Source organism: Schistocerca cancellata, chromosome 2 (genome assembly GCF_023864275.1).
Source record: "Schistocerca cancellata isolate TAMUIC-IGC-003103 chromosome 2, iqSchCanc2.1, whole genome shotgun sequence".
NCBI classification, from domain to species: domain Eukaryota; kingdom Metazoa; phylum Arthropoda; class Insecta; order Orthoptera; family Acrididae; genus Schistocerca; species Schistocerca cancellata.
Genome location: NC_064627.1, coordinates 165,342,395 through 165,367,746, shown reverse-complemented (window position 1 = coordinate 165,367,746; position 25,352 = coordinate 165,342,395). Strand labels below are relative to the sequence as shown.

Genomic DNA, 25,352 nt, shown 5'->3' with positions numbered 1-25,352 from the left:
TTTGCTATATAAGGTACACTCTCAAGTTAACTACTAGCGATAATGACATACAATTTGTGGTATTTGTACTGCCTGTCAATTGACGCATTTTATCATTGTTTTAAATTTTCTAGTTATAGAAAAGGAGATTAAAAAAGGATTATCTGAAGAATAATTACCATTGCGTTGAAAATCTTTTGAGAACATGTCTCAAACAAACTCATCAGCTCCCTATACAACATTATCATTACAGGCGATGCAATGCAATATAAAAAGTCCATTAATTTGACATGGCCTGTATAGCAGGGTTTGGGTCTCCTGAAAGAGTGCAGTATAATAATGTATTGCTTGTGCTTAAGAATGGTCCCTTCCATGTCACATTAAAGTATGCTATGCGAGAAAAAATGAGCCTTTAAATATGTGGACACGTGTTAAATTTATGTAGTCCTAATATCTTGCCCCTACATATCAATGGGCTGTATTATATTCTCATATACGTCACAAAAGGCTAGTTTGGAAATTTTTGGAAAAACCAACCTTGAATAATTTAAAACGTCATGGTTAAAGAATTTCTTACTGAAGTTTCATCAGCAATCACATAGTTCTTCTTTAGGCTTTGAAAAATATTTCAGTTTACCCAATTTGAAATGGATGGCTATGTATTACTCAGAGCCTTCAAGAATATTTCGACTGTAAAGAAAATGCATCTGCTCGTTATTTCCTTGATGACTCGCAGTTCATTCTCTTTCCTATTTAATCTTTTACATTTAATGTTGTAGCATCCACATAGCCATTCTGGTTCAACTTGAACGGTTTAGTCGTATCGGTATCATTAAGTTTAGTGACTCCTATTTTATTGTTGATGGTACTCTAAAACAATACTGAGGAGAGTCATCTACTCATATTGATTACAATTTATGTCTTGATAAATAGACCTTAATTTCTCATTAGCGACGTGTTCCTTATAAATGGTTGCACCACGTAAGAGCAGTCAAAAAGAGGTTCGTTCCCATCCATTCTGTCATTGCCACTGCTGATGTTACACTGAGTTGCGGTTAATATTCGTTCTGGGAGATATGGTAGGGTCTACGAAGATCCCAGATAAATAATTGTATTAGAAGGCAACATATTAATTAAATAAAAGAAGACCCATGAAATTTAAGACTCACACTATCGAAATAATTATATATGTGTACCAATTCTCATACATAAATAGAGGAAAAAGTATGTAACTGAAGGAGGAGAAAATAGATTTCAAAGAAATCATCTCACGTCACAAGTTGTATTACAGAACATCAAAGTTCGAATATCGTTCAAAGGTTATATATCACTACACTGTGAACAGGGCTTTTTATAGCTGGCAAGAGGGTTTCCTGAAGATGTATTTGCTCATATCAATTCGTGAAGTGCACGTAGTTGGTAACATGGACTCCTTCAGCAACGTACAGCATCTTCTGGAACTGCAAATCATGTGGTAAAGAATTTCATGAGGTATGAACCGATAGTAACTCCTGTAATAACTTTTACGTATTGGTACCATATTTTGGTGAACTGGTTGCTTTTACAGCACACGGTAAATAAAACGTTAATGGAGCTTTTTCATTGCTGGTTTAATCAGAATTGATTTTTATGACACTTAAGAACACTTCCAACAATTAACACAGTTAAAGTCAACTATAAAAGTAAAAGCTGATATCCCTTAACGTTTCCAGGTGCGCTTATCTTGCATCACTAGAAAACACCAGGCTAAAAAATGCCAGATGGCCCTGGTGGTCCAGTAGGTTGAGGACCTCCAGTAGGCTGAGGTTCACCAGTTGGTTGTGGCCCTCCAGTTGGTTGAGGCTCTCCAGTTGGTTCAGGACCTCCAGTTGGTGGACCTGGTGGTCCAGTTGGTTCAGGACCTCCGGTTGGTTGACCAGTTGGATCAGGACCTCCGGTTGGTGGCCCTGGTGGACCAGTTGGTTGTGGCCCTTCAGTTGGTCCAGGAGGGCCAGGTGGAGTCTCTTGGCTGCGGCATGCTGATACCTGTAGTAGAATTTCACATTGTAAAGTACATCATATATGTAGATAGGTTTTAAGTGGTATTCCTTCTGAATGGAGATTAAGATTATGCTAATGTAGTTTTGAAGCCAAGACAATGAATTGCAGAAATGATGACTTGTGACTATTAGGACTGTATCATCAGATGCATCTTTTTACACTGACACATATTAGAAATCAGTCTTACTGTTTTATTCCAGAAACTGAATGAATGAACATGTTCAACGATTATTGATGATTACTTCAAGTAATCATAAAGAAATGTATGCATTGATGTCAATTTGTGTTAGTACCATGCCATTATTTGTGTTTCGCCAGAAACACGTCACTGAGTTCGAACAAGGCCGTATAAAAGGGCTTCGAGAAGCTGGATGTTGCTTACGTGACATTGCAGAAACACTTGGCAGGAATGTGGACACTGCACATGATTTCTGGCAGGGATGGTCGTGAGAATATACAGTAGCAAGAAGATTGGGTTCCAAAGAGCCGTGTGGTACTACCGCGAGGGAAGACCATCGTGCTCGGTGTCTAGCTCAGGCACATCGTACTGCATCTGCAGCAGCAATCTGAGCAGAAGTTGCCACCACAATGATAAAAAGAACTGTTATAAATTGATTAATTCAAGGACGGGTCTACTGTAGATGCTCTGTAGTGTCCACTCGACTGACCCTAAACCACCGCCATTTGCGACGTCAGTGTTGTGAAGCGAGAGCCCGAATGGGAGCAAGGCAAAAGTTTGTTGTGATCTCTGATGAAAGCTGGTTCCGCCTCAGTGCTAGTGATGGCTGTGTTTTGGAGACCATCCGAGTGCCTGCAACCTATTTATTGGCATGCTAGACACACGGGACCTACTACTGGATTTATGGTCTGGTGTGGAGTGCCACTCTGTATGACAGCACCAGCAGTCTCGTGGTCGCCCCACACACCCTGATTGGAAGTATGCACATCAGTTTGGTGATTCGACCTGCAGTGCTCCCATCCATACACAATTTTTACCAAAAGGATAATGCTGGTCCACATATGTTGCAACCCACTACGCTCTACAGTGTCCGCATGGGCCTTGGGACATCATCGGTTGACAACTCTAGCGTCTTCCACAAACAGCATTAACCGTCCTTGTATTAACCGACCAAGTGCAACAGGCGTGCAACCGCATCCCTGAAACTGACATCCGTCATTTGTACAACACAATGCATTCGTGTTTGCGTGCTTGCATTCAACAATCTGACCGTTACATCGGTTACTGATGTACCAAGATTTGATATTTCCAATACCTTATCTCGCATTTATGTTAACGTGTGATATTGCAATGTTAATGATTTAAATATGTTACCTCGGCAAATATGTTCCTGAAATTTCATTACTCGACATTATTTATTTTTTGGTGTTGCGGTTTTCCCCGTCAGTATATAAGATTTGATTTCCCTTGCTGTCTACTATCAGAAGGGAATAAATAAGCAAGCGAACTACTCCCGATAATGAGCTTCTAGTATACTAAATAATGCTCTTGCGTAACATGTGCTACGTTGTTCAATTACTCGATAGCAATATTTTAGGGTTATGATTCATGATTATTCCAATTTTTATGTTCGTGATTAATCGCTATGTTTGTTGAATTCTCATATTTAGCTGTGTATCGTCAGAGTTGTAGTACTTTGATTATTACCACAACATGAGTGAAGAATAAGGATTGACCCAATAATATCACTTGAAAATAGGCTCTTTTAAAGGGATTACTGATGTTGTACTTGCAGAACTAGAGAAATTTCAACCTCTCTGATGAAGTGACAAACGGCGACAAAAGTATGCTGCAAACAGGTGATAACAAATATCCTGTAATCTTTCATAAACGATGTAGATATGCAGATGCAAGATCATTAGAAGCATTAGAAATGGATTAACAGCAAGACACAAGGAAGAAAATGTGATGGCATTTTTCTACATTCACCGACCATCCAGAAAATTCCGAGACTGATTTTATTTCTGGCGTATAAGCGAATCAGCTCAGTAACTACAGTGGCAACCCGAACAACTAAAAAACACAGACATACATTCGACGAGTCAGTTCAAGCAGGTAAGTAGGCTGTGTCAAGTACATAGTCGACGTGCGACCATACGGTGTAATCACTGTTGTGTCAGAAATCGCGATGGAGCAACATCTCTAAGTGTTTAAGGCATTCTTGACAATGTCCTGAAGAGATGGAAAGTGTGTACAAGGTTTGTCCCATACGTCTTGACTCCTGAACGAAAGCGACGATGCCTGGTCACCTGCCGTGACTAGCTTGAAACGAAACACGTGGACAGTTCTTTTCTCGGACAAATCATCACTGCTGATGAGATTTCGTGTTATGAAATCGAGGCCACTGTAGAATGACAAAGTGCAGAAATTTACGTGAAGTGTTAACGCTTTGACGATATAACCGACTTTCAAACCAATGGGACACACCAGTTGAACAACATGTCAAAGATAGATCTCGCTGACTCATGGGCATGTGGATGTTCTGTGCCTTGTAATCAAGAGTGGGAGGGGTACGTTGGATACCTTAAGCATTTAAACCACCATCTTAATTTTTCTGTACTTTGTAGTAATATAATCTCGAAACTTTTTGGACTGATGTTTTACAATTTTTGAAATCCTCCAGTAATAACGTGTGGATGCTCAGACACGGGTTTCGGCTGTTACCCTTGCAAATATTGACCCAGTAAGAAGGAGGATGCAGATTATTTACTGATATTACGCATGTATTGTTTATAAACAATTCACACGAAGTTGATGAATTTGGTACAATCTCACAACTGTCTTTATTTGTACGTATGGAACTAATATGAAGTCGCTTAAAGAACCGACAAAGTTTCAAACACTATCCAACGCTTAGATTCGAGAATGGCTTGCTACAGGTAGAAAATTGTGGTACATTTCGAAGCATTCCGTGTTTGTAAGGGGATGTGGAAATAAGTACCAGTAAAGGTACGTAGAGCACAAATTTAGATAAACTCTCAGTCCTTACTACTCACCACAAGACACAGGAGAAGAGCTGCCACTGTTGCCCTCATGGTGATGGAAGTGCTGAGGTGAGCCCGTGCTGCAGAGCTTTTATAAGGCTCGCCATTGCGTGATGTGAAGTACTCGTGATTCCGTGACTCTTTAACAAAGGGACTGAGCAGAGACTGCCGTCCAAATGCGACAGTGGAGGATCTGGTATAATCACAAGGTCACAGAGCACTGCTGCGACTAACGGAATATCTTAGTGTCGCTTAGTTTTTCATCGACACCCAATTGTTCCTAGATGTCTGCCTCAAAGAAATAATGAACCAACAAGTCATGACGTAGCTGATAGCGGAGACTTCACGAAACTTCGTCGAAAAAGAAAATAGTAATGTGACAGCGGCGGTGTCATACTACATTATCTGACAAATGTGATTTCATTAAGTATGTGTATGGTCCGGTACCGTGGTATCAACCATTTAAGTGACTAATATAGCTGTCGCTGCCTTGTAGAAGCATATATTTGAAGTACATCATCAATGCTATTTGTAGGGTAGGCGTCCTGCAACTCTTAAAGAAAGTAAGATTCTGCAATGGTTCAGGACTGGAGTCTCCTGCGGAAAGAGTGTGGTTGAAAACCACACAGACATATTTCCTCCATGGTTGCCATAATGATGAATGCTGATGTGATTCCTGTAGTAAGGACACTCCACAATTTCCACCCCAAGTTTATCCATTTCAAGCTTGTGGTCAGGCTCTAACACATTCGTTGTCGTGACGTTTACTGAGAATCATTCTTTCCTTATAATCTGTATTCCACTCCTGGAAATTTGTTTCGTGGTGAACAGCAAATGACATAGCGAAGCTCTCTTCACGCATTAGAGCGTGAGAAAAGTTCTTCTTTTCTTCTCGGTTAGGCCCTCGTGAACTGCGTTTTCTACTTCTGGCCCAGAACCTCTTCATCCTTCTCTTCCGCCCTTCTTTCGAGATTTTCCGTATCCTTTTGCCCGGTACATTGGTGACTCTCTGTCGTTTTCCTGCCCTTCTCTGTCATCGATCTCTGGTGCATTGCAAAATATATGTGTATTTGCCTTCTCAGTTTTTCAACTTCTCAGTCTTGACCAGTCCTTTCTGAGTTTAACAACCAAATTGTTACTTGGCTCTCCCCTTGTCATACCCATTTTTTCCATACTATTTTGGTCATTCTGTCCACATTCATCCTCATCACATATCCTGCGAATCTTGACCTTTCCCGTCTGTTTTTCCATATACAAGTGGTAGGGGCACCAATAGTCTAGGCCTGCACCCCAAATCTGATAGAACAAAAGCACCAGATCTACAGGTACTGCCATATATGGCGGGCTGTGAACGTTCCTGCTCTTGACACTAATGCACGCTCCGTGTGGTATGTCACCGCCAACGGGAAACAATCGTTCTTGTCTCCACCAAGTACACCACACAGACTATCCGCTTTGCGGGGTGGAAATCACCAGCAGTAGATGTCTGGTAGTTGGTCCAGCGAATTCTGGCTCTCCTCAAACGTTCCGCTCTTGCACTATTTACGCCACACATGATACCTTTGTTCCAGGATTACGTGTAATACCTTCAACGAATATTTACTGTGCGAATTGGTTCCGTGCCCTTGCAGTACGGTATTATTTTACAACTGGTAAGAGATGTGTTCTCTATTTTTGGACTTACGCGGACGCAAGCCATTACACAGGGAATACTTTTCCAACTTCCTCTGGAGTGCTTCCTACGACCAGCCACCTATCTGGAATGTCCCTGCAAAAAGCAGTTGATCTCGTCTGATGCACCATTTTACGATGTTTGATACTATGATCTTCCTTTATTTTCGAGAAGACGGTCATGGATTTCTCACTGAAAAAAAGCAGCATGATACTAAAAAAGACAAAAAAAATCTCCTCTGTTACAGACATTAACAAACCAAAAAAAACGCATCGTGATAGGTAGAAGAAAAAATACCTTTTTCTCTCTTACAAATATATGACACCCTCTCGCCTCTTTGCTTACCACCTTTGTTATGTTTAGGTAGAGCTATTGGGAGAGGTGTACTTAGCAGTACATGTCTGAAGTGGTGTATATGTTACTTTTTCTTTTATTGTACAAGTGGCGGTTGCAAATAGATCCTTCCTACGTGTAGTCCATTTATAATCAGGAAACGCAAGAGGACTAGCTGCCATTTGTAATGAAAAAAACTGTGAGAATAAGAAAGTATAGAGCTTTAACTAGTAATCGAAACGTACTGGGTTCCAGGATCGAAACTCGCCACTGCTTAAATTTTGAATAAAAGTCATGAGCAATGGCAGCCAAAGACTTCTGGTATAAGAAGTCACCCTCGTTCTGCCAACATCATTGTCAATGAGGGCGGAGGAGAGAAAAGAGATCCAGGGCACTCTCTCTCCCCATGGATAGGAGACTGCCCCTAAAAGGTGGAAGAATCAGCAATGATCAGCGGCATAAAGATGTAGAAGGCTATGGAAACCACTGCAAATAAAGACACATGATGCTTATCGATAGTACATAAGACCTGTAATTGACCAAGTGTCATCATGATCTCTCCATAGGCAAAAGATTCCAGAACAGTCCCCCATCCATATTTCCAGGAGAGGACTAACTAGGTGGAAGGTGCCCATGAGAAAAAGATTGTATGACCGATGGAAGGTTCTAAAAGTCGAGGTGCGGAATGTCAGAAGTCTGAACATGATAGGAAAGCCAGAAAATATGAAAAGGGAAATTCTAAGGCACAGTCTAGACACAGTGGTGTTCAATGAAGTGAAACGGAGAGAAGTCAAGGATTTCTGGTCAGGCGAGTATAGGGTAATATCAACTGCAGTAGAAAATGATATATCGGAAGTAGGACCCATTGTGAATAGGAAGATAAGCAAAGAATGTATTATTGTGAACAGTTCAGTGATAGGGTCGTTCTCATCAGAATTTACAGCAATTCATCACCGACGACAACGCTCAGGTACACGTTGAGATGCCGTAAGCTGAAGGAGAAGAGATAGGAAATCTGTATGAGAAAATTAAACACGTCATTCAGTACCTAAAGGGAGATGAAAATCTAATAGTCATTGAGGATTGGAATGCGGTTAAAGGGGAAGGAGCAGAAGAAAACGTTACGGGAGAATATGGGTTTGGTAACTAAATGAGATAGGAGAATGACTAATTGAGTTCTGCAATACATTTCGGCTAGGAATTGCAATAACGTTCTTCAAGAATCACAAGAATATTGATATATTTAGACAGGACCGGTATATATAGGAAGACGCCAACCAGATCATGGCCAAGGGAAGATTTCGAAATCGAATATTGGACTGTAAGTCGTAACAAGGAGCAGATAAAGATCCAGATGACAATTTAGTAATGTTGAAGAGTAGGCTGACGTGTAACAAACTATCCAGGAAAAATCACTGCGTAGCTCAGTAGTCTGTTCAGTTATAGAGCTAAGGACAGTTGTAGACGGCATTCACAGAAGGTGGAAAGAAAAAGTTACGTACAAGGAAGGTAACTGCGAAGAAGCTATGGCCAAACAGAAATATTTCATTTGATCGACGAAAGAAGGAAGTACAAAAATATTCAGGGAAAATCTGGAATACTGAAATACGTGTCACTTAGGGATGAAATGAATAGGAAGTGCATGGAAGCTAAGGATAAATGTGAAGAAACTGACAAAGAAATGATTGTCAGAAGAACTCACTCAGCAAACAAAGAGGCCGAAACGATTTTCAGAGAAATTAAAAGCAAAGACGGCAACATTAAGGATGGAGTCTGAATATCACTGTTAAGCAAGAGTCTACAAGTTTGAGAATTATCGCACAGCTCATGCATCAAAGCTGCTGACAGGAATAATATACAAAATAATAGAAAAGGAAAGGAGGATCTGTTATATGACGATCGGTCTGGGTGTAGGAAAGGCAAAGACACCTCAGAGGCAGTTCTGATGTCTGGCAAAGTCTCTATACATTTCTCTTCATGGCTACGTACAGGGATATGATAATCGTATTAGGCGCAGACTGAAACTTGACTACAGACTCGTACAGACAAATGCAGATTAATGCAGACTGATGCAGACTGACCAATCGGACGTCTGGAGGTCTGTACGCTCGTTATAATACCTCGAGCGTTCAGGTATCACTGCGCGAGTGTGACACGCGAGGAGAAAAGGTTCTACGTTAGCAGCAATCTCATTGGCTGCGTTACATATTAATACGCGGATCGGCAGAAGCAGAATTTGGTCCGTCTTTATGGCAGCGCCATCTCGTAGAGCGGAGACGGACGAGCGCTGCGCCTGCGCTGTTGAGCTTAGCGGGGCTCGCTCTAGTGGGAAAGTTGTGTACGCGCTGACTACGCGGAACTATGTACACAACACTAACCACGCACAGTTGGCGGGTGGCAGCACTAGCAGTTAAGGGTATATAAGGCGTGTCAGGGCGATGAGGATACAGTGCATCCGTTGTCGTTATGCATTAGCAGAGCCATTTATTTAGGCAAACCAAATACTACGTTTTATTGACAGAAAACCTGTAACAGTTCTACTAAAGAGACGGCCTTCACTGTGCTTGTTCGTCCTCTGCTGGGCTATTTTTGTTCTGTATTGGATACTTACCAGACAGATAAGCTCAATAAAGGGCAGCTTTCTACTATCGGAAGACAGGAGAAAGACTGTGACGGATATGATAAAAGAGTTTGGTGGTCATGAAGACAAAGGGTTTGTCGTTGCAGTGAGCTCTTTTCTCCTCTGAGTGTGAAACTTATTTTATTATCGACATCATACTTAGGGAGCAATGATCGTCATGATAGAATAACAGAAATCTGAGCTCGTACAGAAAAATGTGTATATTCTTTTTCCCCACATGGTGTTAAACAGTGGAACGGTAGGGAAATATTCTGAAGATTGTTCGAAAAATCCTTTGCAAGCGTGAATTACAGAGTAGTCACGTAGATGCATATGTAGATGTTCACTAAATCTACAATACTACCAACGTACATTAGCTTTCCATGGACTGTCTGCTGAGATTATACACTCCTGGAAATGGAAAAAAGAACACATTGACACCGGTGTGTCAGACCCACCATACTTGCTCCGGACACTGCGAGAGGGCTGTACAAGCAATGATCACACGCACGGCACAGCGGACACACCAGGAACCGCGGTGTTGGCCGTCGAATGGCGCTAGCTGCGCAGCATTTGTGCACCGCCACCGTCAGTGTCAGCCAGTTTGCCGTGGCATACGGAGCTCCATCGCAGTCTTTAACACTGGTAGCATGCCGCGACAGCGTGGACGTGAACCGTATGTGCAGTTGACGGACTTTGAGCGAGGGCGTATAGTGGGCATGCGGGAGGCCGGGTGGACGTACCGCCGAATTGCTCAACACGTGGGGCGTGAGGTCTCCACAGTACATCGATGTTGTCGCCAGTGGTCGGCGGAAGGTGCACGTGCCCGTCGACCTGGGACCGGACCGCAGCGACGCACGGATGCACGCCAAGACCGTAGGATCCTACGCAGTGCCGTAGGGGACCGCACCGCCACTTTCCAGCAAATTAGGGACACTGTTGCTCCTGGGGTATCGGCGAGGACCATTCGCAACCGTCTCCATGAAGCTGGGCTACGGTCCCGCACACCGTTAGGCCGTCTTCCGCTCACGCCCCAACATCGTGCAGCCCGCCTCCAGTGGTGTCGCGACAGGCGTGAATGGAGGGACGAATGGAGACGTGTCGTCTTCAGCGATGAGAGTCGCTTCTGCCTTGGTGCCAATGATGGTCGTATGCGTGTTTGGCGCCGTGCAGGTGAGCGCCACAATCAGGACTGCATACGACCGAGGCACACAGGGCCAACACCCGGCATCATGGTGTGGGGAGCGATCTCCTACACTGGCCGTACACCACTGGTGATCGTCGAGGGGACACATCCAAACCGTCATCGAACCCATCGTTCTACCATTCCTAGACCGGCAAGGGAACTTGCTGTTCCAACAGGACAATGCACGTCCGCATGTATCCCGTGCCACCCAACGTGCTCTAGAAGGTGTAAGTCAACTACCATGGCCAGCAAGATCTCCGGATCTGTCCCCCATTGAGCATGTTTGGGACTGGATGAAGCGTCGTCTCACGCGGTCTGCACGTCCAGCACGAACGCTGGTCCAACTGAGGCGCCAGGTGGAAATGGCATGGCAAGCCGTTCCACAGGACTACATCCAGCATCTCTACGATCGTCTCCATGGGAGAATAGCAGCCTGCATTGCTGCGAAAGGTGGATATACACTGTACTAGTGCCGACATTGTGCATGCTCTGTTGCCTGTGTCTATGTGCCTGTGGTTCTGTCAGTGTGATCATGTGATGTATCTGACCCCAGGAATGTGTCAATAAAGTTTCCCCTTCCTGGGACAATGAATTCACGGTTTTCTTATTTCAATTTCCAGGAGTGTATAACAACGAAAATGTTTAGTTGAGATCTGATTCTTATGACTCAGAGGCAAAACTTTTGCTTCGTCGACAGAGCTTTTCCCGGTGTCTCATCCTTCCTTTTCCTCCGTAACGAGAGATCGCTTCTGTGATGAGATACTCGATCACTGGTGCTGCGATGAATGTTGTATTTTTTTTTAATTTGTCCAAACGTAATGACCTAATTCAAAATCCGTAAACATTTTCTCAGTGATGTGCCACGATCAATTATTTCCTGACAGTCCGTGCTATCTCGTTTCTCTGATAAAAGTTGCGGACTTTTCAGTGTGTGATCGGATTTTGTGCGAAATATCTGATACAATTTTGGCTGTGTATAAATTTGTATGCGTTGATATGCTGGTTTGTGTAGTACCAGCTACTCCCTATTTGTGTGCTATAAGCGTATGACATTTTCCTGGTTATATTATTATCCCACAATTTCCCTAATATCTTCGAAGTCGCCGTCATTAATGTTCCCTGGACCTATGTAATAATGAAAATGTAATTTTTGTTCTTCTTGTGAACTGAAATAGTAGAGACTTTCTTCTCTAAATAATATACTTAGTTTTTGTTTAGCTTAATTCCAAGTACGGTGTTTTTAATTTATTTTCTAACAAGTATATATACAAAAGCTTTTCGTAAAATATTAGCTGGAAATATATAACAACTCATCTGTCTTACATCTTCCTACAGTTGGCGAACGTGGGACAGCAGTCAAATGTTTCAGTTTGAAATGGCGAGCCTCAAGAATTATATAATATCATGGTGTTGTCTTTGTATTGTATCGTTAGTACAATGCAATTATTACATGCCAGAAAATAGCTTCTGTATGAAGATCAAGCGTTCATGGACGTAATCAGAAACAAAGCAACAACAGTTTTTTGTTATAATGCGGACAACGCTCCTAGCTCTAATGAGGTGTAAGATCACATCAACTACGACGTTCCCTGCAAAAAAAGTTTCAAGTATATGAGGATCAGAAATCTGGTAAAAATCACGTTCTTCACTCTCTAATTCTGATTCCGTGTAATCCTTTGGAGTCACTTGTTTAGTAACAAGTCAGAGCAGTTCCTGGAAATTTACTTTACAATGCCCATGACAACATTTAGTAGGAGTAATTAAGCGCACATACATGCTTTGGTCGTTGGTACCTACTGTATTGGAAACAAGTGTCTGGTCCATTTAAACATTGTCCATATAATGGTTTAAGGTTTGTAGGCAGAGGACATTATACGCTTTGGAGTATACCATTCTAGTGTCATATGCACCAAAGCGAATATTATTAGGTGTCATGTTCTATCGAAATCACGTAATCAGTAATATGTCATTCATAAACAAAGAGAGGAAGAGCAGTGATACGAGGAAAAAGAAATACTTTCACGAGCAAGACAGGCAAAGCATTCATGAACTGTTGTTAAAAATTCAAACATCATTTCCCACAAATATTCTCTTTTGCTATATAAGGTACACTCTCAAGTTAACTACTAGCGATAATGACATACAATTTCTGGTATTTGTACTGCCTGTCAATTGACGCATTTTATCATTGTTTTAAATTTTCTAGTTATAGAAAAGGAGATTAAAAAAGGATTATCTGAAGAATAATTACCATTGCGTTGAAAATCTTTTGAGAACATGTCTCAAACAAACTCATCAGCTCCCTATACAACATTATCATTACAGGCGATGCAATGCAATATAAAAAGTCCATTAATTTGACATGGCCTGTATAGCAGGGTTTGGGTCTCCTGAAAGAGTGCAGTATAATAATGTATTGCTTGTGCTTAAGAATGGTCCCTTCCATGTCACATTAAAGTATGCTATGCGAGAAAAAATGAGCCTTTAAATATGTGGACACGTGTTAAATTTATGTAGTCCTAATATCTTGCCCCTACATATCAATGGGCTGTATTATATTCTCATATACGTCACAAAAGGCTAGTTTGGAAATTTTTGGAAAAACCAACCTTGAATAATTTAAAACGTCATGGTTAAAGAATTTCTTACTGAAGTTTCATCAGCAATCACATAGTTCTTCTTTAGGCTTTGAAAAATATTTCAGTTTACCCAATTTGAAATGGATGGCTATGTATTACTCAGAGCCTTCAAGAATATTTCGACTGTAAAGAAAATGCATCTGCTCGTTATTTCCTTGATGACTCGCAGTTCATTCTCTTTCCTATTTAATCTTTTACATTTAATGTTGTAGCATCCACATAGCCATTCTGGTTCAACTTGAACGGTTTAGTCATATCGGTATCATTAAGTTTAGTGACTCCTATTTTATTGTTGATGGTACTCTAAAACAATACTGAGGAGAGTCATCTACTCATATTGATTACAATTTATGTCTTGATAAATAGACCTTAATTTCTCATTAGCGACGTGTTCCTTATAAATGGTTGCACCACGTAAGAGCAGTCAAAAAGAGGTTCGTTCCCATCCATTCTGTCATTGCCACTGCTGATGTTACACTGAGTTGCGGTTAATATTCGTTCTGGGAGATATGGTAGGGTCTACGAAGATCCCAGATAAATAATTGTATTAGAAGGCAACATATTAATTAAATAAAAGAAGACCCATGAAATTTAAGACTCACACTATCGAACTAATTATATATTTGTACTAATTCTCATACATAAAAAGAGGGAAATATATGTAACTGAAGGAGGAGAAAATAGATTTCAAAGAAATCATCTCAGGTCACAAGTTGTATTACAGAACATCGTTCAAAGGTTATATATCAGTACACTGTGAACAGGGCTTTTTATAGATGGCAAGAGTGTTTCCTGAAGATATACTTCCACATATCCATTCGTGAAGCGCACGTAGTCGATAATACGGACTCCTTCGGCAACGTACACATCTTCTGGAACTGCAAACCATGTGGCAAAGAATTTCATGAGGTATGAACCGATAGTAACTCCTGTAATAACTTTTACATACTGGTACCATATATTTGGAGAACTGGTTGCTTTTACAGCACACAGTAAATAAAACGTTAATGGAGCTTTTTCATTGCTGGTTTAATTACAATTGATTTTTATGACACTTCAGAACACTTCCATCAATTAACACAGTTAAAGCCAACTATAAAAGTAAAAGCTGAAATCCTTTAACGTTCCCAGATTCGCTAATCTTGCATCACTAGAAAACACCAGGCTAAAAAAGGCCAGGTGGCGCTGGTGGTCCAGTAGGTTGAGGACCTCCAGTAGGCTGAGGTTCACCAGTTGGTTGTGGCCCTCCAGTTGGTTGGGGCTCTCCAGTTGGTTCAGGACCTCCAGTTGGTGGACCTGGTGGTCCAGTTGGTTCAGGACCTCCGGTTGGTTGACCAGTTGGATCAGGACCTCCGGTTGGTGGCCCTGGTGGACCAGTTGGTTGTGGCCCTTCAGTTGGTCCAGGAGGGCCAGGTGGAGTCTCTTGGCTGCGGCATGCTGATACCTGTAGTAGAATGTCATATTGTAAACTATATCACACATGTAGATGGAAATTAAGTGGTATTCCTTCTGAACTGAGATTAAGATTCTGCTAATGTAGTTTCGAAGCAAAGACAATGAATCGCAGAAATGATGACTTGTGACTATTAGGACTGTATCATGAGATGCATTTTTTACACTGAGACAAATTAGAAATGAGTCTTACTGTTTTATTACAGAAACTGAATGAATGAACATGTTCAACGATTATTGATGATTACTTCAAGTAATCATAAAGAAATGTATGAATTGATGTCAATTTGTGTTAGTACCATGCCATTATTTGTGCTTCGCCAGAAACACGTCACTGAGATTGAACAAGGCCGTATAAAAGGGCTTCGAGAAGCTGGATGTTGCTTACGTGACATTGCAGAAACACTTGGCAGGAATGTGGATACTGCACATGATTTCTGGTAGCGATGGTTGCGAGAATATACAGTAGCAAGAAGATTGGGTTCCAAAGAGCCGTGTGGTACTACCGCGAGGGAAGACCATCGTGCTCGGTGTCTAGCTCAGGCACATCGTACTGCATCTGCAGCAGCAATCTGAGCAGAAGTTGCCACCACAATGATAAGAAGAACTGTTATAAATTGATTAATTCAAGGACGGGTCTACTGTAGATGCTCTGTAGTGTCCACTCGACTGACCCTAAACCACCGCCATTTGCGACGTCAGTGTTGTGAAGCGAGAGCCCGAATGGGAGCAAGGCAAAAGTTTGTTGTGATCTCTGATGAAAGCTGGTTCCGCCTCAGTGCCAATTATGGCTGTGTTTTGGAGACCATCCGAATGCCTGCAACCTATCTATTGACGTGCTAGAAACACGGGACCTACGACTGGATTTATGGTCTGGTGTGGAGTGCCACTCTGTATGACAGCACCAACAGTCTCGTGGTCATCCCACGCACCCTGACTGTATGTATGCACATCAGTTTGGTGATTCGACCTGCAGTGCTCCCATCCATAAACAGCTTTAACCAAAAGGATAACGCTGGTCCACATATTTCTGTTGTAACCACCTACGCTCTACACTGTCCACATGAGCCTTGGGACACATCGGTTGACAACTCAAGCGTCTTCCACAAACAGCATTAACCGTCCTTGTATTGACCGACCAAGTGCAACAGGCGTGCAACCCAGTCCCAGAAAGTGACATCCGTCTTTTGTACAACACAATGCATTCGTGTTTGCTTGCTTGCATTCAACAATCTGACCGTTAGATCGGTTACTGATGTACCAACATTTGATATTTCCAATACATTATTTCGCATTTACGTTAAAGTGCGATATTGAAATGTTAATGATTTAAATATGTTACCTCGGGAAATCTATTCCTGAACTTTCATTACTCGACATTATTTATTTTTTGTTGTTGCGATTTTCCCCGTCAGTATATAAGATTTGATTTCTCTTGCTGTCTACTATCAGAGTGGAATAAATAAGCAAGCGAACTACTCCTGGTAACGAGCTTCTAGTATACTAAATAATGCTCTTGCGAAACGTGTGCTACATTGTTTAATTACTCGATAGCAATATTTTAGCGTTTTCATTCATGATTATTCCTATTTTTATGTTCGTGATTAATCGCTATGTTTGTTGAATTCTCCTGTTTAGCTGTGCATCGTCAGAGTTGTACTACTTTGATTATTACCACAACATGAGTGAAGAATAAGGATTGACCAATAACATCACTTGAAAATAGGCTCTTGTAAAGGGATTACTGATGTTGTACTTGCAGAACTAGAGAAATTTCAACCTCTCTGATGAAGTGACAAACGGCGACAAAAGTATGCTGCAAACAGATGATAACAAATATCCTCTAATCTTTCATAAAAGATGTAGATATGCAGATGCAAGATCATTAGAAGCATTAGAAATGGAGTACCAGCTAGACACGAGGAAGAAAAGCTGATGGCATTTTTCTACATTCACCGACCATCCACAAAATTCCGAGACTGATTTTATTTCTGGCGTATAAGCGAATCAGCTCAGTAACTACAGTGGCAACCCGAACAACTAAAAAACACAGACATACATTCGACGAGTCAGTTCAAGCAGGTAAGTAGGCTGTGTCAAGTACATAGTCGGCGTGCGACCATACGGTGTAATCACTGTTGTGTCATAAATCGCAATGGCATTCTTGAGAATGTCCTGAAGAGAAGGAAAGTGTGTACAAGGTTTGTCCCATACGTCTTGACTCCTGAACGAAAGCGACGATGCCTGTTCACCTGCCGTGACTAGCTTGAAACGAAACACGTGGTTAGTTCTTTTCTCGGACAAATCATCACTGGTGAGAGATTTTGTGTTATGAAATCGAGGCCACTGTAGAATAACAAAGTGCAGAAATTTACGTGAAGTGTTAACGCTTTGACGATATAACCGACTTTCAAACCAATGGGACACACCAGTTGAACAACATGTCAAAGATAGATCTCGCTGACTCATGGGCATGTGGATGTTCTGTGCCTTGTAATCAAGAGTGGGAGGGGTACGTTGGATACCTTAAGCATTTAAACCACCATCTTAATTTTTCTGTACTTTGTAGTAATATAATCTCGAAACTTTTTGGACTGATGTTTTACAATTTTTGAAATCCTCCAGTAATAACGTGTGGATGCTCAGACACGGGTTTCGGCTGTTACCCTCGCAAATATTGATCCAGTAAGAAGGAGGATGCAGATTATTTACTGGTATTATGCATGTATAGTTCATAAACGATTCACACGAAGTTGATGAATTTGGTACTATCTCACAATTGTCTTTATTTGCACCTATGGAACTAATATGAAGTCGCTTAAAGAATCGACCAAGTTTCAAACCCTATCCAGCCCTTAGATTCGAGAATGGTAGAAAATTGTGGTACATTTTGAAGCATTCTGTGTTTGTAAGTGGATTTGGAAATAAGTACCAGTAAAGGTACGTAGAGCACAAATTTAGATAAATTCTCAATCCTTACTACTCACCACAAGACACAGGAGAAGAGCTGCCACTGTCGCCCTCATGGTGATGGAAGTGCTGAGGTGAGCCCGTGCTGCAGAGCTTTTATAAGGCTCGCCAGTGCGTGATGTGAAGTACTCGTGATTCCGTGACTCTTTAACAAAGGGACTGAGCAGAGACTGCCGTCCAAATGCGACAGTGGAGGATCTGGTATAATCACAAGGTCACAGAGCACTGCTGCGACTAACTGAATATCTTATTGTCGCTCACCTCTTCATCGACACCCAATTGTTCCTAGATGTCAGCCTCAAAGAAATAATGAACCATTAAGTCGTGACGTAGCTGGTAGCGGAGGCTTCACGAAACTTCGTCGAAAAAGAAAATAGTAATGTGAGAGCGGAGGTGACATACAACAATATCTTACAAATGTGATTTCATGAACTATGTGTATGCCTCGGTACCGTGCTATCAACCATTTAAATCACTAATACAGCTGTAGCTGCCTTGTAGAAGCATACATTTGAAGTAAATCATCACTGCAGTTTGTAGGGTAGGCATCCTGTAACTCTTAATGAATGTAAGGTTCCAATGGTTCAGTACTGGACCCTCCATCGGAAAGAGTGTGGTTAAAAACCCTGGCCAGCCATACAGACATATGTCCACCATGGTTACCACAATGATGAGTGCTGATGTGATTCCTGTGGTAAGGACACTCTTCCGCCTTTCTTTCGAGATCTTCCGTATCATTTTGTCCGCTACATTGGTGTCTCTCTGTCGTTTTCCTGCCCTTCTCTATCATCGATCACTGGTGCATTGCAAAATATATGTGGATTTACCTTCTCAGTTTTTCAACTTCATTCTCAGTTTTGAATAATATTTCCTGAGTACAACAACCCAATTGCTACTTGGATATCCGCTTGTCATACCCATTTCTTTCCATATTCTTCTGGTCATTCTGTCCACATTGAGCCTCATCACATATTCTGCGAATCTTGACCTTTCTAGTCTGATTTTCCACATACAATTTGAGGGGAACCCGAGGTCTAGGGCTCCACCTCAAATGTGATAGAATAGAAGCACCAGAACTACAGGTGGTGTCATATATGGCGGGCTGTGAACGTTCCTAGTCTTGACACTAACGCACGCTCAGTGTGAGATGTACCCGTCAACGGTAAACAATCGTTCTTCTCTCCACCAAATTCACCTCGCCGACTCTCCGTTTTGCGGGGTGAAGATCTCCAGCAGTAGATGTCTGGCAGTTGGTCCAGCGAATTCTGACTTTCCTCAAACGTTTCGCTCTTGCACGATTTACATCACACATGACGCCTTTGTTCCAGGATTACGTGTAACACCGGCAGCCGAATATAGCATATTCACTGTGCGAATTGGTTCCGTGCTCTTGCAGTACGGTATTATTTTTCAACTGGCAAGAAAAGTATTCTCGATTTTAGGACTTACGCGGACGCAAGACATTATATAGGCAATATTTTTCCAGCTTCCGCTGGAGTTCTTCCTACGACCAGCCACCTATCTGGAATGTCCTTGCGAAAAGCAGTGGATCTCGTCTGATGCACCATTTTCCGATGTTTGATACTATGATCCTTCTTTATTTTCGAGAAGACGGACATGGATTTCTCACTGAAGAAAGTCAACATTATACTTAAAAAGAAAAAAAAAAACCTCCTCTGTTGCAAACATTAACAAACCAAAAAAAAACGTAACATAATCAGCAGAAGAAAAAATACCTTATTTTCTCTTACAAATATATGACAACCTCTCGCCCCTTTCCTTACCACCTTTGTTATGTTTAGGTAGAGCTATTGGGAGAGGCGTAGTTCCTCTGTTCCAGGTCGAACCTCGCCACTGCTTAAATTTTGAATAAAAGTCATCAGCAATGGCTGTCGAAGACTTCTGGCATACGAAGTCACCCTCGTTCTGGCAACGTCATTGTCAAAGAGGGCGGAGGGGAGAAAAGAGATCCAGGGCACTCTCTCTCCCCATGGTGTAGGAGACTGCCCCTAAAAGGTGGAGGAATCAGCAATAATTAGCGGTATGAAGATGTAGAAGGCAATGGAAACCACTGCATTAAAGACACATAATGTGTATCGACAGTACATGAGACCTGTAACTGAAGAAGATTCACCATGAACTCTCCATAGGCAAAAGAATCCGGAACAGTCCCCCATCCAGATCACCAGGAGAGGAGTGCCAAGGAGGGAGGTGACCATGAAAAAAAGATTGAATAACCTATGAAAGGTTCTTAAAGTCGTGGTGTAGAACGTCAGAAGTCTGAACATGATAGGGAAGCTAGAAAATCTGAAAAAGGAAATTCTAAGGCACAGTCTAGACACAGTGGTGTTCAGTGAAGTGATACGGAGAGAAGGCAAAGATTTCTGGTCAGGCGAGTATAGGGTAATAAGAACCACAGTAGAAAATTATATGTCGGAAGTAGGACCTGTTTTGAGATAGGAAGATAAGCAAAGAGTATGTTACTGTGAATAGTTCAGTGATAGGGTCGTTCTCATCAGAACTGACAGCAAATCAACACCGACGACAACGCTCATGTATACATGGAAATGTCCAAAGCTGAATGAGAAGAGATATGATATCTGTATGAGAATATTGAACAGGTCATTCAGTATCTAAAGGGAGATGAAATTCTAATAGTCATTGAGGATTGGAAAGCGGTTAAAGGGGAAGGAGCAGAAGAAAACGTTACGGGAGAAGATGGGTTTGGTAACTGAATGAGAGAGGAAAGTGACTAATTAAGTTCTGCAATACATTTCAGCTAGCAATTGCAAATACGAGGGCAGTTCAATAAGTAATGCAACACATTTTTTTTCTCGGCCAATTTTGGTTGAAAAAACCGGAAATTTCTTGTGGAATATTTTCAAACATTCCCGCTTCGTCTCGTATAGTTTCATTGACTTCCGACAGGTGGCAGCGCTGTACGGAGCTGTTAAAATGGCGTCTGTAACGGATGTGCGTTGCAAACAACGGGCAGTGATCGAGTTTCTTTTGGCGGAAAACCAGGGCATCTCAGATATTCATAGGCGCTTGCAGAATGTCTACGGTGATCTGGCAGTGGAAAAAAGCACGGTAAGTCGTTGGGCAAAGCGTGTGTCATCATCGCCGCAAGGTCAAGCAAGACTGTCTGATCTCCCGCGTGCGGGCCGGCCGTGCACAGCTGTGACTCCTGCAATGGCGGAGCGTGCGAACACACTCGTTCGAGATGATCGACGGATCACCATCAAACAACTCAGTGCTCAACTTGACATCTCTGTTGGTAGTGCTGTCACAATTGTTCACCAGTTGGGATATTCAAAGGTTTGTTCCCGCTGGGTCCCTCGTTGTCTAACCGAACACAATAAAGAGCAAAGGAGAACCATCTGTGCGGAATTGCTTGCTCGTCATGTGGCTGAGGGTGACAATTTCTTGTCAAAGATTGTTACAGGCGATGAAACATGGGTTCATCACTTCGAACCTGAAACGAAACGGCAATCAATGGAGTGGCGCCACATTCACTCCCCTACCAAGAAAAAGTTTAAAGCCATACCCTCAGCCGGTAAAGTCATGGTTACAGTCTTCTGGGACGCTGAAGGGGTTATTCTGTTCGATGTCCTTCCCCACAGTCAAACAATCAACTCTGAAGTGTATTGTGCTACTCTTCAGAAATTGAAGAAACGACTTCAGCGTGTTCGTAGGCACAAAAATCTGAACGAACTTCCCCTTCTTCATGACAACGCAAGACCTCACACAAGACTTCGCACCCGAGAGGAGCTCACAAAACTTCAGTGGACTGTTCTTCCTCATGCACCCTACAGCCCCGATCTCGCACCGTCAGATTTCCATATGTTTGGCCCAATGAAGGACGCAATCCGTGGGAGGCACTACGCGGATGATGAAGAAGTTATTGATGCAGTACGACGTTGGCTCCGACATCCATCAGTGGAATGGTACCGTGCAGGCATACAGGCCCTCATTTCAAGGTCGCGTAAGGCCGTAGCATTGAATGGAGAGTACGTTGAAAAATAGTGTTGTGTAGCTAAAAGATTGGGGAATAACCTGGTGTATTTCAATGCTGAATAAAACAACCCCTGTTTCAGAAAAAAAATGTGTTGCATTACTTATTGAACTGCCCTCGTACTTTCTTCAAGAATCACAAGAAGAGCTGTTATATGTAGACAGGACCGATATATTTACGAAGACTCCAGCCAGAGCATGGTTAGACGAAGATTTCGAAATCAAATATTGGACTGTAAGTCATACCAAGGAGCAGATAATGATCCAGACCACAATTTAGTTATGTTGAAGAATAGGCTGACGTATAAGAAACTAGGCTGGAAACGTCAATGCATAGCTCAGTAGTCACTTCAGTTATAGAGGTAAGGACAATTGTGGAGGGCATTCACAGAAGGTGGAAAGAAAAAGTTACGTACAACGAAGGTAACTGCGAAGAATCTATGGCCAATACAGAAATTATTTGATTGACATAAGAAGTACAAAAATATTCACGTTAATTCTGGGATACTGAAATACAAGTCACTTAGGGATAAAATGAATAGGAAGTGCATGGAAGCTAAGGATAAATGTGAAGAAAAACACAAACAAATGATTGTCTGAAGAAGTGACTCAGCAAACAGAGAGGCCGAAGCGATCTTCAAGGAAATTAAAATCAAAGACGGTAACATTAAGACTGCAGGCGGAATATCACTGTTAAGCAAGGGTCTACAATTGGGATAATTACCGCACAGCTCATGCATCAAAGCTAGTGACAAGAATAATATACAAAATAATACAAAAGGAAATGAGGATCTGTTAGATGACGATCGGTTTAGGTTTAGGAAAGGCAAAGAAACCTGAGAGGCATTCTGATGTTGCAGCTAATAATGGTAGCAAGGCTGAAGGAAAATCAAGACACGTTCACAGGATCTGTTGACCTGAGAAAAGCGTTCGACATTGTAACATGGTACAAAATTTCGAAATTCTGAGAGAAATACGGGTGAACTATTGGAAAAGACGGGTAATATAATGTACAAAAACTATGAGGGAACAATAAGACTGGAAGAGCAAGAAAGAAGTACACAGATTACTGTAAAATGGGTGTAAGACAGGATGTAGTCTTTCGCCCCAACTTTTCGATCTGTACAGTGAAGAGGCAATGACGGAAATAAAAGGTAGGTCCAAGAGCGGGATTAAAACTCAAGGTGAAGGGATAACAATAATAAGATCCGCTGATGCCATTACTGTCTTCAGTGAAAGTGAAAAAGTATTACAGGATGTGTTAAAAGGAATCAATAGTACTATAGCGAGCTGTAGAGGGTAAAAACTGTAGAGGAAGACAGGAAGTCAGAGACTGGCATACACCTAGAAAATAACTGTGGACATAGGTTGCAAGTGCTAGTCAGAGATGGAAAGGTTCACACATGAGAGGAATTTGTGGTGGGGCCACATCAAAGCAGTGAGAACTCTGATGACGTGCGTCTGAGTAACTATTATTTTCCATCTAACATGGTAATCGACCGATTCCAGACATTGATTCTTATGTAAAACGAGATCTGCTATTGTTGTTGTTGTTGTTGTCTTCAGTCCTGAGACTGGTTTGATGCAGCTCTCCATGCTACTCTATCCTGTGCAAGCTTCTTCATCACCCAGTACCTACTGCAACCTACATCCTTCTGAATCTGCTTAGTGTATTCATCTCTTGGTCTCCCCCTGCGATTTTTACCCTCCACGCTGCCCTCCAATACTAAATTGGTGATCCCTTGATGCCTCAAAACATGTCCTACCAACCGATCCCTTCCTCTGGTCAAGTTGTGCCACAAACTTCTCTTCTCCCCAATCCTATTCAATACTTCCTCATTAGTTATGTGATCTACCCATCTAATCTTCTGCATTCTTCTGTAGCACCACATTTCAAAAGCTTCTATTCTCTTCTTGTCCAAACTATTTACCGTCCATGTTTCACTCCCATACATGGCTACACTCCATACAAATACTTTCAGAAATGACTTCGTGACACTTAAATCTATACTCGATGTTAACAAATTTCTCTTCTTCAGAAACGCTTTCCTTGCCATTGCCAGTCTACATTTTATATCCTCTCTACTTCGACCATCATCAGTTATTTTGCTCCCCAAATAGCAAAACTCCTTTACTACTTTAAGTGTCTCATTTCCTAATCTAATACCCTCAACATCACCCGACTTAATTCGGCTACATTCCATTAACCTCGTGTTGCTTTTGTTGATGTTCATCTTGTATCCTCCCTTCAAGACACCATCCATTCCGTTCAACTGCTCTTCTAAGTCCTTTGCTGTCTCTGACAGAATTACAATGTCATCGGCGAACCTCAAAGTTTTTATTTCTTCTCCATGGATTTTAATACCTACTCCAAATTTTTCTTTTGTTTCCTTTACTGCTTGCTCAATATACAGATTGAATAACATTGGGGAGAGGCTACAACCCTGTCTCACTCCCTTCCCAACCGCTGCTTCCCTCTCATGCCCCTCGACTCTTATAACTGCCATCTGGTTTCTGTACAAATTGTAAATAGCCTTTCGCTCCCTGTATTTTACCCCTGCCACCTTTAGAATTTGAAAGAGAGTATTCCAGTCAACATTGTCAAAAGCTTTCTCTAAGTCTACAAATGCTAGAAACGTGGGTTTGCCTTTCCTTAATCTTTCTTCTAAGATAAGTCGTAAGGTCAGTATTGCCTCACGTGTTCCAGTATTTCTACGGAATCCAAACTGATCTTCCCCGAGGTCGGCTTCTACTAGTTTTTCCATTCGTCTGTAAAGAATTCGTGTTAGTATTTTGCAGCTGTGGCTTATTAAACTGATTGTTCGGTAATTTTCACATCTGTCAACACCTGCTTTCTTTGGGATTGGAATTATTACATTCTTCTTGAAGTCTGAGGGTATTTCGCCTGTTTCATACATTTTGCTCAGCAGATGGTAGAGTTTTCTCAGGACTGGCTCTCCCAAGGCCGTCAGTAGTTCTACTGGAATGTTGTCTACTCCGGGGGCCTTGCTTCGGCTCAGCTCTTTCAGTGCTCTGTCAAACTCTTCACGCAGTATCGTATCTCCCATTTCATCTTCATCTACATCCTCTTCCATTTCCATAATATTATCCTCAAGTACATCGCCCTTGTATAGACCCTCTATATACTCCTTCCACCTTTCTGCTTTCCCTTCTTTGCTTAGAACTGGGTTTCCATCTGAGCTCTTGATGTTCATACAAGTGGTTCTCTTATCTCCAAAGGTCTCTTTAATTTTCCTGTAGGCAGTATCTATCTTACCCCTAGTGAGATAAGCCTCTACATCCTTACATTTGTCCTCTAGCCATCCCTGCTTAGCCATTCTGCACTTCCTGTCGATCTCATTTTTGAGACGTTTGTATTCCTTTTTGCCTGCTTCATTTACTGCATTTTTATATTTTCTCCTTTCATCAATTAAATTCAATATT

At 41.8% G+C, this 25,352-nt stretch overlaps 1 protein-coding gene and 1 long non-coding RNA gene across 5 annotated transcripts in view; one reads left to right on the top strand and one right to left on the bottom strand.

Annotated features, from left to right (window-relative positions):
• Nucleotides 1-1,568: 1,568 nt before the first annotated feature.
• LOC126161466 (proline-rich protein 2-like) overlaps nucleotides 1,569-25,352 on the bottom strand; it is a 39,152-nt gene continuing 15,368 nt past the window's right edge. Inside the window, exons 1-2 of one of the 4 annotated variants that reach the window (XM_049917316.1) lie at nucleotides 17,912-18,053; nucleotides 1,569-2,004 (exon numbers count right to left, since the gene is read on the bottom strand). In XM_049917316.1, the coding sequence (XP_049773273.1) occupies nucleotides 1,726-2,004; nucleotides 17,912-17,950 (318 nt within the window). In that variant the 5' untranslated portion in view covers nucleotides 17,951-18,053 and the 3' untranslated portion in view covers nucleotides 1,569-1,725. Of the gene's footprint in view, nucleotides 2,005-5,034; nucleotides 5,193-14,482; nucleotides 14,917-17,911; nucleotides 18,055-25,352 lie in introns of those variants that run through there. The other 3 variants (XM_049917315.1, XM_049917314.1, XM_049917317.1) reach the window with 3 other exon arrangements.
• LOC126161471 (uncharacterized) lies at nucleotides 1,677-14,917 on the top strand. Its single transcript, XR_007534918.1, has 2 exons — nucleotides 1,677-1,784; nucleotides 14,697-14,917. It is a non-coding gene; the product is annotated as an uncharacterized LOC126161471 (long non-coding RNA).